At 36.3% G+C, this 14714-nt stretch overlaps 1 protein-coding gene and 1 pseudogene across 1 annotated transcript; both read right to left on the bottom strand.

Moving 5' to 3' along the window:
* Positions 1-448: 448 nt before the first annotated feature.
* On the bottom strand, positions 449-7680 carry LOC149575659 (subtilisin-like protease SBT1.7; annotated as a pseudogene).
* Positions 7681-8365: 685 nt separating this feature from the next.
* On the bottom strand, positions 8366-11166 carry LOC149575658 (subtilisin-like protease SBT1.7). Its single transcript, XM_089815421.1, has 2 exons — positions 9747-11166; positions 8366-9462 (listed from the first exon to the last, which is right to left on the bottom strand). The coding sequence occupies exons 1-2, from the start codon at positions 11105-11107 to the stop codon at positions 8517-8519; spliced, it is 2307 nt and encodes a 768-aa protein (XP_089671547.1). The 5' UTR covers positions 11108-11166; the 3' UTR covers positions 8366-8516.
* Between the last annotated feature and the right edge of the window lie 3548 nt (positions 11167-14714).

Genomic DNA, 14714 nt, shown 5'->3' with positions numbered 1-14714 from the left:
AATTTTGCTTTCAAATCTCACAGAAAATCTCATCTTTTTGTTAAACTTTTGAAACTTTAACCTCAGGTTGCACACTTATTTTTACACTAGGAGGACTCTGAACAAACAATCCATATTCACATGGACCTTGCCCAACATTTTTCATAGTTCTCTTTATAACATGAACTGAACTACGTGGTGTGAATAGCACAGAATAAAAAGGATAGTTAAGATCCTCAAGCTGCAAAGCCAACTTAGGGGATGAGAAGTTCATCTTTGTGAGAATTCTTATCTCATCTTTAGTATAACTCAAACTACACAAAAACTTAATGTAGTCATTGATTCCAAGGTCATAGATGAGCCTAGGGTCTAGAGCCCCTGAGGGATTGACGTGGCCTGCGCCCACTACAAATGGACTGGCACTTGTCTTTGTCATAGAGTCTCTTATGCTTTTCCCTGTATTCTCAACCTATAGAGATGAAGTTATGAGAGCTGATTTAATGGCATTAGGGGACCAGCTTGGGTGCATGCTTTGCACTAAAGTTGTGATCCCCAAGACATGGGGGCATGACATGGATGTTCCAGACATTATATTATAGTCCACTCTTCTGTTATCGGACTTCAAGGTTGTGGGTGCGTTGCGGCAGGTCCATGCTGCCAAGAGGTTGATGCCTGGAGCCACGAGGTCTGATTTGAGGAGCTCCTAGATGACCAAATTCAATCCTTGGGAAGAGAATCCAGCCACCATGGGAGCTCATACCTTACGGAGAACGGTGGTGCCATCAAGACAGATAGTCGCGATGGGCTCCTTGTGTCCTTTATGTAGGCTTTTATGTGTTGGCTTGATTTGTACCTGTGTCTAGGAAATTACATGATAAAAATCAGAAAGCGATATGAAAGAAAAGAGACTAAATAATATAATTGACAAGCAAATGAGGTAAGGAGTTGAAAATAAAGAACATGTGCAATGAAAAACAAAACACAAAAAGAAATTTAAAACTATTGAAAAAAGAAAGATAATGAAAGAACAAAATCAATTAATTAAGTAATATTTAATTATTTAATCAATAATGCTACTAAATTAGTATGACCAAGATGACTAGATTCAATTAATTTCATTATTTAGGTATGTAGAGTACCCAACAATTGTTGCAGGCAGCATATGGCAATCGGTCATCAGCTCGTCTCCACTAGAAAACTCGTTGGCGATAATCATGGCAGCACCACCGGCTTGTTGAACAACGAGTCTCTTCTCAGCCCATCCGTTAATGCCTCGGTCACAGAGCACGATTTTGCCACGGACCTTGTGAGCATCAAGACTTCCCGAAAGACATAAATTTGCAATTGCATTGCTCAACACCGTATCGTCATAGATAATGGGCAACTGCCTATTACCACTTGGGCTGCTTTTGTAGAGAGAGGATCCCACATACGTTCTACCATTGCCCAGGGCGACAAGCCGTGGGAATGCACGATCAATGGTGGAGGCATCGATGGTGGCAATCCACGGCGCCGTATTCGAGATGTCAAAGGGCCTGGGCCCCGAATTGCCAGCGGAGCACGCCACAAAGACAGCCTTGAGCGTTGCTGCCATAGCACCAACAGCAATCGAGTCGCTGTAGTAAGGGCGGTCGTTCGCACCACCAATAGATAACGAGAGCACGTCGACTCCGTCTGAAATAGAAGCTTCGATTCCAGCAAGTATATCAGATAAGGCAAAGCCCTGTGGCCAGCACACCTTATAGACGGCCACTCTCGCCTTCACAGCCATTCCTCGAGCCGTCCTTTCGCAAATCCCAGAAGATTCGCGAAAGGGACTGCAGCTCCGGCGGCCATGGAGGCAGTGCGAGTTCCATGGCCGTCTGCATCTGTCGGAGATCTGTAATCCTCGTCGGAAGGAACAATTTCCACCATGGCCTCGTACCCATCGAGGAAATACCGGGCCCCGATAAGCTTTCTATTGCATTGGGACGAATTGAATCCATCGCCAGAGTCACATTTTCCCTTCCATTTTTCTGGCACTTTCCCCAGGCCTTGATCACTGAAGCTTTTGCTCTCGGGCCATATTCCTGAATCGAGGACACCCACTATAACACTGTTAAAAATAACGTTTATTATAGTAGCTGGGCATTTAATGCACAGTCCAGAACTATTTACTTGCTTCTTGGAGCCTCTCTCTTTGTGCAAAATGTGAATTTAAAATTATGTAGAAATCTCTAGAGTGCTTCCTTTCTTGAAGCTTCTCAAGAACCCTCCAAAAATATGTATGAGCTCTATAAATAGAGCATTCCTCTCAGCTGTAATAACATGAAGAAACTTATAGCTCTTTGATATATTTGAGTCTTGTTTTTTTTCGTTGCTCTGTTTTTTATGCTCTGTTTTCATTCTTTGTGCTGCTGTTTTAATTCATCATGGTATTAGAGCATTTTCATTTCTTTGGGCTGTGAATATATGATGCTTTTGGAATGTATATATGTGTTTTTCTTGTGTGAATCTTTACATTTGCAGGCTGTAACTAAGGAGTGAACAACAGTTTGGTTTGGGACAAAAAAGCTACATCAAAGGAAGGATATTGCAACAAAAGAAAAGGTTTTTTCTTCAACAAATTGGTGAGATTTTTTCAGTTTCAAGTTTGGGTGTTCAAGTTTTTTAAATATCTTTCATTCTCATCTAAAAAAAAAAAAGAGAGAATTTAACAATGGAATCACTTGGTGTGACTTTGCCTACAGTTAAATTAAATGAAAAAAATTATTATGATTGGGTATCTCATGTTGAAATGACTCTCATCTTTCAAAATTGTTATGATATTGTGACTGGTAGTGAACAAAGGCCTATGAATCAAGGAAATGATCAAGATAATTGGGATAAAAGGGACAAGAGGGCAGCAGCACTAATCAAGCTTACACTTTCAGAAGAAGTTTTTCTAGAAGTTCGTAATGAGAGAAGTGGAGTCAAAGTTTGGGAGGTTTTGAAAGATTTATATCAAAATTCAGGTGATGTATGGATATTATCTCTCACAACTGAATTATACAATTTGAAATTATCAAACTCACAAGAGATAGTTCCACATTTAAGTAAGTTAAAGGAAAAGAAAAATGAGCTTGCTTCTCTTGGAAAAGATATAGATGATAAAGATTTTGTGCAAATTATATTACAAAGTCTTCCAGGATCTTATTAATCATTTATAAGGGGTTTAGATACTGCAGATAAATTAAAAAGTATTAAATCAGAAGAATTGTGTGCTAAGTTGGTTCAAGAAGAGAAAAGACAAGTTAAAGAAAAACAATCATTTGATGGTGAATCTCAAGCATTTGTAATAAAAGGAAAACAATATTATAAGAAGTCACAAGAAAATGAATCTAAAGAAAGAAATTGGAAGAATGAAAATAAGAGTATTTCATATATAGATCATAATAGAAGTAAATGAAAATGTCATTATTGTGGTAAAATGGGTCATAAGGCAGATGAATGTTTCAAGAAGAAAAGAGATGTAGAAAAGAAACTAAATAATTATCCAAAATTAGGAGATTCTAAAAGAAATGCATTTTGTGTTGCACTTAAAGAAAATAATACTTTCAAAAAAGATTGGGTTATTGATTCTGGTGCTACACAACACATGTCTCATAATGAGAATCAATTTGAATCAATAAGTGAAAATAATATAGAGAAAATATATTTGGGGGATAATAGTGCTTTAGAAGTTAAAAGGACTGGTAATGTCAAAGTTAATAATGGTTTGTTCAAAAATGTGAAATTAGTCCCTGAATTAAAAACAAATCTGCTTTCAGTATCTCAAATTGCAAGTCAAGGACATAAAATAGAATTCTACAATGATAAGTGCTTAATCAAGGATGTCAATCATAATTATAGAGTCATTGCAATTGGTAAAATGGAGAATGGATTATATAAATTTCAAGAATTTACTTCTAAATGTGGAGATAAACATATGTGTGCTATTGCCTAATATGATGATATGAGCAGGTTATGGCATGAGTGTTTGGGGCACATCAATTTTCAAAGTCTCAAGCTTATGGAGAAATTACAAATGGTGCATGGGCTGCCAAAGATATCATTAAGCCCTAAGGTGTGTGAAGGATGTGCAATGGGAAAACAACATGTGGAAAGTTTCTCTCAAGGTAAATCATGAAGAGCAAAAACTCTTCTACATTTAGTCCATAGTGATGTAATGGGTCCTTTCAAAACATCATCAATTGGAGGATCAAGGTATGCCCTCACTTTTATAGATGAATATAGTAGAAGAATTTGGGTGTATTTTCTATAAAAGAAAGATGAAGTGATTCAAAAGTTTAAAGAGTTTAAAGCTTTGACTGAAAAACAAAGTGGAAAGTACTTAAAGATACTAAGAACTGATAGAGGGACTGAATACATGAATAAAGCTCTTTTAGATTTTTGTAAAGAACATGGCATTAAAAATGAATCAACTATCTCTTATTCACCCCAACAAAATGGTGTTGCTGAAAGGAAAAATAGAACTATAATAGAAATGGCTAGGTGCATGCTTCATTCTAAAAATCTAGAAGCCAAATTTTGGGCTGAAGCAGTTCATACTACCGTATATATCTTGAATAGAACACCTACTAAGGTAGTTTTGAACATAACACCAGAAGAGGCATGGAGTGGAAGAAAGCCTACAGTATCTCATTTTAGAATTTTTGGGTGTAAAACATATGCTCACATTCTTGATGAAAGGAGGAGCAAACTTGAAAGGAAAAGCGAGAAGTGCATAATGGTTGGATATAGTGAGGAATCGAAAGGATATAGGTTATACAATCCTAGAACTTATAAAATCTATATTAAAAGAAATGTATGATTTGATGAAGATGTTAAGAATGATAATTCTCCAACATTATCTTTCTTTCCAATTTTGATTGATGAAGAAAATTCTACTTCTACCAATAGTCAAAGTCAAGGTGTGCAAACCACTACATGGGATGAGACTCAAGTTGAAGAATCAAGTGAAAGTGATAATGAAAATCCAAAGTAATTTAGAAGCATAAAAGAAATTTATCAAGAAGGTCCTAGATATATATTTGCTAACTATGCTCTTATGACTAAGGTGATGCAGGTTGACACTCCAAACACATATGAAGAAGCAAAAGGAAAAGAAGAATGGGAAGCAACTATGCAAGAAGAATACAATTCTTTGATGAAGAATGGAACATGGGAACTAACAACAGTTCCAGAAGGCAAAAATGTGGTTGGTTGCAAGTGGACCTATAGAATCAAATTCACATCAGATGGAGCTATTGAAAAATACAAAGCAAGGTTAGTGGCTAAAGGTTTTTCACAAGAAGAAGGTATAGACTATACTGAAATCTTTGCTCCGGTAGCTAAGATGACTTCCATTCGTACAATAGTTGCTTTAGCTGCAAAGTTTGGTTGAAATTTTTTTCAAATGGATGTAAAAAGTGCATTTTTGCATGGTGACTTAAAAGAAGAAATTTATATGCAACAACCACCAGGATTTATTAAGTATGGAGAAGAGAATTTGGTGTGTAGATTAAGAAAATCACTCTATGGTCTCAAACAAGCACCAAGGGAATGGTACTCAAAAATTAATAAGTATTTCCTAGAAGTTGGATTTAAAAGAAGTAATGCCGATCTAGATGTGTATGTAAAATATTGTGATAATAAGGTTGTTATCATTGTATTGTATGTGGATGACTTGATTATTATAGGAGATCACACACATGATATTGAGATAACTAAAAATCAACTCAAACAACCTTTCGAAATAACTGACTTAGGACTAATGCACTATTTTTTGGGTATGCAAGTATGGCAAGAAGAAGGAAGAATCATGCTCTCTCAAACTAAATATGCTCTTGATGTACTTAAAAAATTCAATATGAGTGATTGTAAACCATGTAATACACCATGTGAAATAGGAGTAAAGTTAGGTGCTAACTCTACTCAAAAGAAAGTGGATGGAAAATTATATAGGCAGCTTGTTGAAAATCTTTTGTATCTTACTATAACTAGACCAGATATTGCATATGCAGTTGGTATTGTATCGAGATACATGGCAGATCCACACATTGAACATTGGAAAGTGGCTAAAAGAATATTAAGATATGTTAAGGGTACTTATCAGCTTGGCATTGAATACAAATATGGAGGAGAACCTACTTTAGTTGGATATACGGATTCTGATTATGCAGGTGACATTGATGATAGAAAGTCAACTTCAGGATATATTTTCCATCTTGGATCGGGACCGATTTCGTGGAGTAGCAAGAAGCAATCAACAGTGTCACTCTCATCTACAGAAGCTGAATATATTGGTTTATCAAAGGCATCTCAAGAAGCATTATGGATTAGGAGGTTACTTGAAGAATTGCATCATCCACAAGACTCTCCAACAACAATATTTTGTGATAATCAAAGTACTATCAAGCTAGCAAAAAAACCGGTATATCATGCAAGGTCCAAGCATATAAAAGTGCATCATCATTTTGTTTGAGATCTAATTGAAAGTCAAGAGGTGGAGCTTCAATTTTGCGGAACAGAAGATCAACTTGCTGATATATTTACAAAAGCATTGTCTATTGTAAAATCTACGAAATTAAGAGATCTATTGCAGCTCAAAGATGTTCCTACTCTCTCCAAATAAACATTATGGGGGGGGTGTTAAAAATAATGTTTATTATAGTAGCTGGGCATTTAATGCACAGTCCAAAACTTTCTACTTGCTTCTTGGAGCCTCTCTCTTTGTGCAAAATGTGAATTTAAAATTATGTAGAAATCTCTATAGTGCTTCCTTTCTTGAAACTTCTCAAGAACCTTCTAGAAATATGTATGAGCTCTATAAATAGAGCATTCCTCTCAGCTGTAATAATATGAAAAAACTTTATAGCTCTTTGATATATTTGAGTCTTGTTTTTTTTTCTGCTCTGTTTTCATTCTTTGTGCTGCTGTTTTAATTCATCAAACACCATGCCCAAAACTTGATTTTTTCCATGGCCCGCCATTAATGGTGAGCTTGAGAAAATCTGGAGTTCGAGTTGTGTGCAATTGGTTCCGTGAATCCCTATACACGCCCAAGCAGCCATTCATTTTCTCCATTGATTTGGCCTCTGTGATCGTCAGCTTGGCTGCAAATCCATGCAAAACTACGTCGTAGGTGTAGATAATGAGTCTTGATGTATTGGCCTGGTTTACCGTGGAAATGTACCAGTCTTGGTGAAGCTCAAATTGCTCGGGCTTTTTAGACTTACCGACATGAACAATGTGGGAAAATCTTGGCACTGTGGAGGCAGAGAATGGAAGATCAAGAAAAAGTAAAATGACAAAAATCAAGAAAAAGTAAAATGACAAAAACAACAAAAACAAATACCCATCTGATCATCTTGCTCATACCCATTTCACAGCTTCGATCTGTGTTCTTAATCCACCACAATGTAGTCTCAATTTATACAAACCAAGCTCACATTTTTAATGCTATTTGTAATGAGTGATGAACTTCATGGTTGCTTTAGATTCTTTGGGTTTACTCTCCTTGCAATGAATAAAGTCTAAACTATGAGCAATGGCAAAAATGGAGGGCTAAGCAAGACCCCACCTTTGATTAATTCTAGGATTTTAAAACTGAATGATTTTGTATAATCACTTTTACAGCAATTGTTCGTAGCTTCTACGCAAGGCAGAGAAGGTCCCCGCTACACCTACTTTTCCCATCATGTTTGTCATATGGGAAATTGTTACGTAGATTTCTTTTACAACAGTTGTCTGAGTGAAGCAAGGCACTTTTGGGTTTCTTTTGCATCATTTCGTTATCATGTCACTAGCGAATCGTACTTGGGAAGCAAATTCTTAGACCATATGTATGAACTCCAATGTTTCTGTTTTTGAGTGGAATTGGAATTGGCAAGGCAATAATGAGCTGGACTATGCATGACGGATTGAATGGTTATGATAATACTAAGAGATTTCGACATGGTGAGATTGATGAGAGATGGATTTGAGTGACCTTTACGTCGAATCTCAAATCCATTTTCCTTTTATAACGGCCTAATATGGTAAGCTAACTTTTTCCTCTTTGTGGTAAAGAAGATATAATGCTCGGTATAGATTATTATTATTGGAAAAGGATGTGTTCACTTTTTTTTTTCAAAATGTTGTATATTTGTATGGAAGGTCGGTATTTTCTTGGCTTCAAGGGTGTACTTTTACCACACATTTGTATTTGAAAATTAATAATGATTTTAACCAATGAAGAATGTGTGCATATTGCTGACACTTTGATAAATTTTCCACTTAATCTTCCTTCACAAAGTGCATACTTCAATGAGCAGATCTGGGTGTGAAATGCTGTCTTTATCTATTACTTTTCAAAAAAGACTTCTTTTCCAAAAAGAGTCATTAATTCTTCCAATGGTTTTTAATTTAATCTCTGCAAAACAATGCCATGGAGGTGAGCGTACAACTAGTGTGTACAAGATAAATAATAACAACTACTAAGCAGTTTGTGGGCTCTATTCCCACAACAAATCCTGGCTACATAGCTCATTATCACCTCAACTCCATACTATGGCAATAGGGCTTTGAACAACATATGATCCCCCCTTCACACATTTCCAAGTCAGCTGTCCAAATTCCTGTCGACCTACATTTTTTCCCCTGGATGCAATTTTGCTTTCAAATCTTATAGAAAAGCTCATCTTTTCATTAACCTTTTGAAACTTTAGCACCTCAGGCTGCACACTTATTTTCACACTGGGAGGACTCTGAACAAACAATCCATATTCACATGGACCTTGCCCAACATTTGTCACAGTTCTCTTTGTAACATGAACTGAACTACGTGGTGTGAATACCACAGAATAAGAAGGATAGTTAAGATCCCCAGGTTGCAAAGCCAACTTAGGGCATGAGAAGTTCATCTTTGTGAGAATTCTAATCTCATCTTTAGTATAACTCAAACTACACAAAAACTCAACGTAGTCATTGATTCCAAGGTCATAGATGAGCCCAGGGTCCAGAGCCCCCGAGGGATTGATGTGGCCTGCGCCCACTACAAATGGACTAGCACTTGTCTTTGTCACAGAGTCCCTTATGCTTTTCCCTGTATTGTCAACCTGTAGAGATGAAGTTATGAGAGCTGATTTAATGGCAGCAGGGGACCAGCCTGGGTGAACGCTTCGCACTAGAGCCGCAATCCCCGAGACATGGGGGCATGACATGGATGTTCCAGATATTATATTGTAGTCCACTCTTCTATTATCAGACTTCAAGGTTGTGGGTGCGTTGCGACGGGTCCATGCTGCCAAGATGTCAACGCCTGGAGCCACAAGGTCTGGTTTGAGGAGCTCTGGGACGACCGGATTCGGCCCTCGGGAAGAGAATCCGGCCACCATGGGAGCTCGGACCTTGCGGAGAACGGTGGTGCCGTCGAGACGAATAGCTGCAGTGGGGCTCGTTGTGCTGTTTATGAAGGTTTTTATGTGTTGGCCTGATCTATACCTATGTGTAGAAAATTGTGTGATAAAAATCAAAATGCGATATTAAAAAAAAGAGACTAAATAATATAATTGACAAGCAAATGAGATAAGGAATTAAAAATAAAGAACATGTGCAATGGAAAAAAAACACAAAAGAAATTTAAAAATATTGAAAAAAGAAAGATAATGAAAGAACAAAATCAATTAATTAAGTAATATTTAATTATTTAATCAATAATGCGACTAAATTAGTATGACCAAGATGACTAGATTCAATTAATATCATTATTTAGGTATGTAGAGTACCCAACGATTGTTGCAGGCAGCATATGGCAATCGCTTGTCAGCTCATCTCCGCTAGTAAACTCGTTAGCGACAATCATGGCAGCACCACCGGCTTGTTGAACTACGAGCCCCTTCTCAGCCCGTCCGTTAATACCTCGGTCACAGAGCACAATTTTGCCACGGACCTTGTGAGCATCAAGACTCCCCGGAAGGCATAAATTTGCAGTTGCATTGCTTGACGCTGTTTCGGCATAGACAATGGGCAACTGCCTATTACCACCAGGGCTGCCTTTGTAGAGAGAGGATCCCACATACGTTCTACCATTGCCCATGGTGACAGGGCCCGGGAACGTACGATCAATCGTGGAGGCACCGACGGTGGCAATCCACGGTGCCGTATTCGAGATGTCAGATGGCGTGGGCCCCGAATTGCCAGCGGAGCATGCCACAAAGACACCCTTGAGCGTTGCTGCCATAGCACCAACAGCAATCGAGTCGCTGTAGTAAGGGCGGCCGTTCGCACCGCCAATAGACAACGAGAGAACGTCGACTCCGTCTGAAATAGAAGCTTCCATTCCAGCAAGTATATCAGAGTCGGCGCAGCCCTGCGGCCAGCACACCTTATAGACGGCCACTCTGGCCATCACGGCCATTCCTCGAGCCGTCCCTTTCGCAAATCCGAGAAGATTCGCGAAAGGGACTGCAGCTCCGGCGGCCGTGGAAGCAGTGTGAGTTCCATGGCCGTCTGCATCTCTCGGAGATCTGTAATCCTCGTCGGAAGGAACAATTCCCACCACGGCCTCGTACCCATCGAGGAAATACCGGGCCCCAATAAGCTTTCTATTGCATTGGGACGAATTGAATCCATCGCCAGAGTCACATTTTCCCTTCCATTTTGCGGGCACTTTCCCTAGGCCTCGATCACTGAAGCTTTTGCTCTCAGGCCATACTCCTGAATCGAGGACACCCACTATAACACCATCCCCAAAACTTGATTTTTTCCATGGGCCGCCATTAATGGTGAGCTTGAGAAAATCTGGAGTTCGAGTTGTGTGCAACTGGTTCAGTGAATCCTTATACACGCCCAAGCAGCCATTCATTTTCTCCATTGATTTGGCCTCTGTGATCGTCAGCTTGGCCGCAAATCCATGCAAAACTACGTCGTAGGTGTAGATAATGGGCCTTGTTGCATTGGCCTGGTTTACCATGGAAATGTACCAGTCTTGGTGAAGCTCAAATTGCTCGGGCTTTTTAGACTTATCGACATGAACAATGTGGGAAAATCTTGGCACTGTGGAGGCAGAGAATGGAAGACCAAGAACAAGTAAAATGACAAAAACAACAAAAACAAATACCCATCTGATCATCTTGCTCATACCCATTTCACAGCTTCGATCTGTGTTCTTAATCCACCACAATGTAGTCTCAATTTATACAAACCAAGCTCACATTTTTAATGCAATTTGTAATGAGTGATGAACTTCATGGTTGCTTTAGATTCTTTGTGTTTACTCTCCTTGCAATGAATAAAGTCTAAACTATGAGCAATGGCAAAAATGGAGGGCTAAGCAAGACCCCACCTTTGATTAATTCTAGGATTTTAAAACTGAATGATTTTGTATAATCACTTTTACAGCAATTGTTCGTAGCTTCTACGCAAGGCAGAGAAGGTCCCCGCTACACTTACTTTTCCCATCATGTTTTTCATATGGGAAATAGTTACGTAGATTTCTTTTATAACAGTTGTCTGAGTGAAGCAAGGCACTTTTGGGTTTCTTTTGCATCATTTCGTTATCATGTCACTGGCGAATCGTACTTGGGAAGCAAATTCTTAGACCATATCTATGAACTCCAATGTTTCTGTTTTTGAGTGGAATTGGAATTGGCAAGGCAATAATGAGGTGGACTATGATGAAGGAATGAGTGGTTATGATAATACTAAGAGATTTTTGACATGGTGAGATTGAGATGGATTTAAGTGACCTTTACGTCGAATCTCAAATCCATTTTCCTTTTATAAACTTTTTTGCTTTAATTTGAGGGCCTAATATGACTTTTTAGCTTTGATTTGAGAGCCTAATATGATAAGAGCTAACTTTTTTCTTCTTTATGGTAGAGAAGACATAATTTCCTTTCCTCTTTATGGTAAAGAAGATAGAATGCTTGGTATGGATTATTGATATTGGAAAACGATGTGTTCTCTTTTTCTTAAATGTTGTATATTTGTATGGAAGGTTGGTACTTTCTTGATCTTAATTCTGATATTGTTGGTGATGTATGAGGTAAAAATGATGATTGTGATCACTTTAATTCTGATATTGTTGCTGATGTATGAGATAAAAATGATGATTGTGATCACCCTAATTATGATATTGCTGATGTATGCAGAAAAAATGATGATCGTGATTTTTCATCTTTTATTGGTATTATCTTAGCTATTTAAGTGATATATTGTTATTTTTTATTTTTCTCATGTTTATAAATTTCAATTGTCTTTTTGGGATCAATTTTTTTAAATCTTATTTACTAGTATAAAGAAGGTAGGTTTCTTTTGAATGCTAATTGTGATACTACTAATGTATAGGGTAAAAAGGATGATCACAATCCTCTGCATTTTATATGTATTGTTTTAGCCGTTAAGCAATTCATTGTTGTTTCTAGCTCTGTCCATATTTATGGCTTTTTGATGACTTTTCGAGCTCTACTATAATGACTATCATGGAGTGCCTTTATGTCTACATGTATTTTATGAATATATGGTATCTAACTTGAATTATAGTATAAACAAAATTGCCTATTCATAAAAAAAGGAAAATGATGCTAATGCATTTAAATACAAATCGAAACATTTTGTTTGAGGGAGAGAACTTGATCCTAACTTTTTATCTTCTATATGCTTAAAAATATATAATTGTATTTTCAAAATTTATAGTAGAAACCAATGTCTTGAATTTAAATTTATTATTATTATAATGTTCATTCAAATTTATATTATCTCTTTTTTTTAAATTGTAGATTTAAAAAATTTTACTCAATAATTGTACATTAAGAATCAATAGATTTGGATAACGTATTAATATGCCTCACATCTTACTTTGCAAGATTTAATGGTCAAGCTTTATTTAGTTATTACCTCCTATTCAATTACTAGCTTGTCTCTAATAACTACAAGAACTATGATACTAAAATCTAGTAGACTTTGAACATATAAATACAACCACAATTCAAATATTAGACTCTTGTCTAGTACTTAAAGACTCTCTCACCTAGTACTTATAAATCTATGCTTTATATGTAACGGGTAGTTTTAAATAATACATGTCTTTCATATCAAAAAAATCAAACGTAATTTAGTTTTGTAAATAATTTAATATATAATATTTTCAAAAAATATTTATATTTATCATTATTTGACATTTAATTTCACATATGCAATTGATGCATTCATCTTTGGTAGGGATTGGAATGGTGAAAAGAGAGAGCAAAAAACTCAAACTTGTAAATTATTTATATGCAAATAATACATAAAGAGTATACTTTGTAACTTTATGAAGTTGGTCAACCTATTAACCTTCCAAAGTACTCACTAACAAGTAATTCACGACAAATAAATAACTAAAACACAATAAACACTAAATTACAATTAACATGTTAATTTATTATTTATTAGTTCCTTCCTTGGTAGAGAACTCTTTCCAAGGGCTAGAAGTTAAATAGTGATTAAACACTTCCTTCTCATCCAATAAGATTGCCTAATTTATATTTTTATTACTATTTGTTTGAATGTTTGTGAGTAAAAAATGATCAAACATTAAGAGTTTCCTATCTAATATATGTGGTGGAAGATTTTTTTTTTTTGGGGTCAAAGTAGAGTGTTTCACATATTCCTAAGCAAGAGGACACCCTAATATAGATGGTAGGGGAAAAAATCAATGTCTTAGGGTCAATGTATTTGTAGAATATTTTCTTTAGCGAGCATCTAGGTCAACAATTCATCTATATAGTCAATAATTGAGTTTCAATATCCTACGAATGAAGGAATATTAATCATCTCAATTTTTATTATTAACAGGTACAAAAGGTGTTGCAAGTAATTTAATATTTACACTCTTCATTAGTAACTCCTAATATTAGAAGAGAGAAAAAATTGAACAAGAATAATCACCAAAACAATATGCTACAATAGAGAAATGAAAAACAAAACTTAGAATTTTTATTGATTTAATCACTGCTAAAAAAGAATTCAATTGTCTCTATTTAAACAATCTGTCAAATCACCAATGATTGGTCTTTACCTAAATTATTGTGTATGAACAACTAATGCATGGTATCCTAACTAAGGCATGATAGACCAAAACTAATCCAAGACTTCAACGTAACTATTCTTATAATTGACTAAAATAACAATGGAAGTATCCGCTTTAGTATAACTATCATTCAAAGAATTTAAACTAGAGTTTTATAAACTTAGATCTCCATATTAGATGCAAATGTAAATGCAGTAAAAACTTCCCGATTTGTAACTACAACATATCAATTTTGCATGTGATGACAGTGGATGGAGAACTAGTAGTTATCATCACTACATATCATTTCTATCATTCCTCCTTAATTTCTTCAACTCTAATTACTCCCAAAGTTTCTCTCAAATATTCAAAGTTTTCTTTAGGTAATGCCTTATTGAAGATATCATCTAGTTGGTCTTCAGATATGCAATAATCAAGATGAATTTCTCCATTGCTAATCAATTCTCTAATGAAATGGAATCTTACATCAATGTGCTTGCTTCTTTTTTGAAAAACATGGTTCTTTGAAAGTGCAATGGCAGATTTATTGTCATAGAAAATTTGTGTTGACTCCTCTTGTGGTTGTAGTATATCGTTCAATATCCTCCTCATCCAAATTGCTTGACATGCTACTAATGTGACTGCTACATATTCTACTTCAGCTAATGAATAAGGCGAGTTTAATTTATTTATTTCAATGGGA

Source organism: Cupressus sempervirens, chromosome 2, assembly GCF_028749045.1.
Source record: "Cupressus sempervirens isolate cs-2001-9-10 chromosome 2, ASM2874904v1, whole genome shotgun sequence".
In the NCBI taxonomy this organism is placed as follows: domain Eukaryota; kingdom Viridiplantae; phylum Streptophyta; class Pinopsida; order Cupressales; family Cupressaceae; genus Cupressus; species Cupressus sempervirens.
Note: the sequence above shows the minus strand (reverse complement) of the source record. Positions and strands in the feature narration are given on the sequence as shown.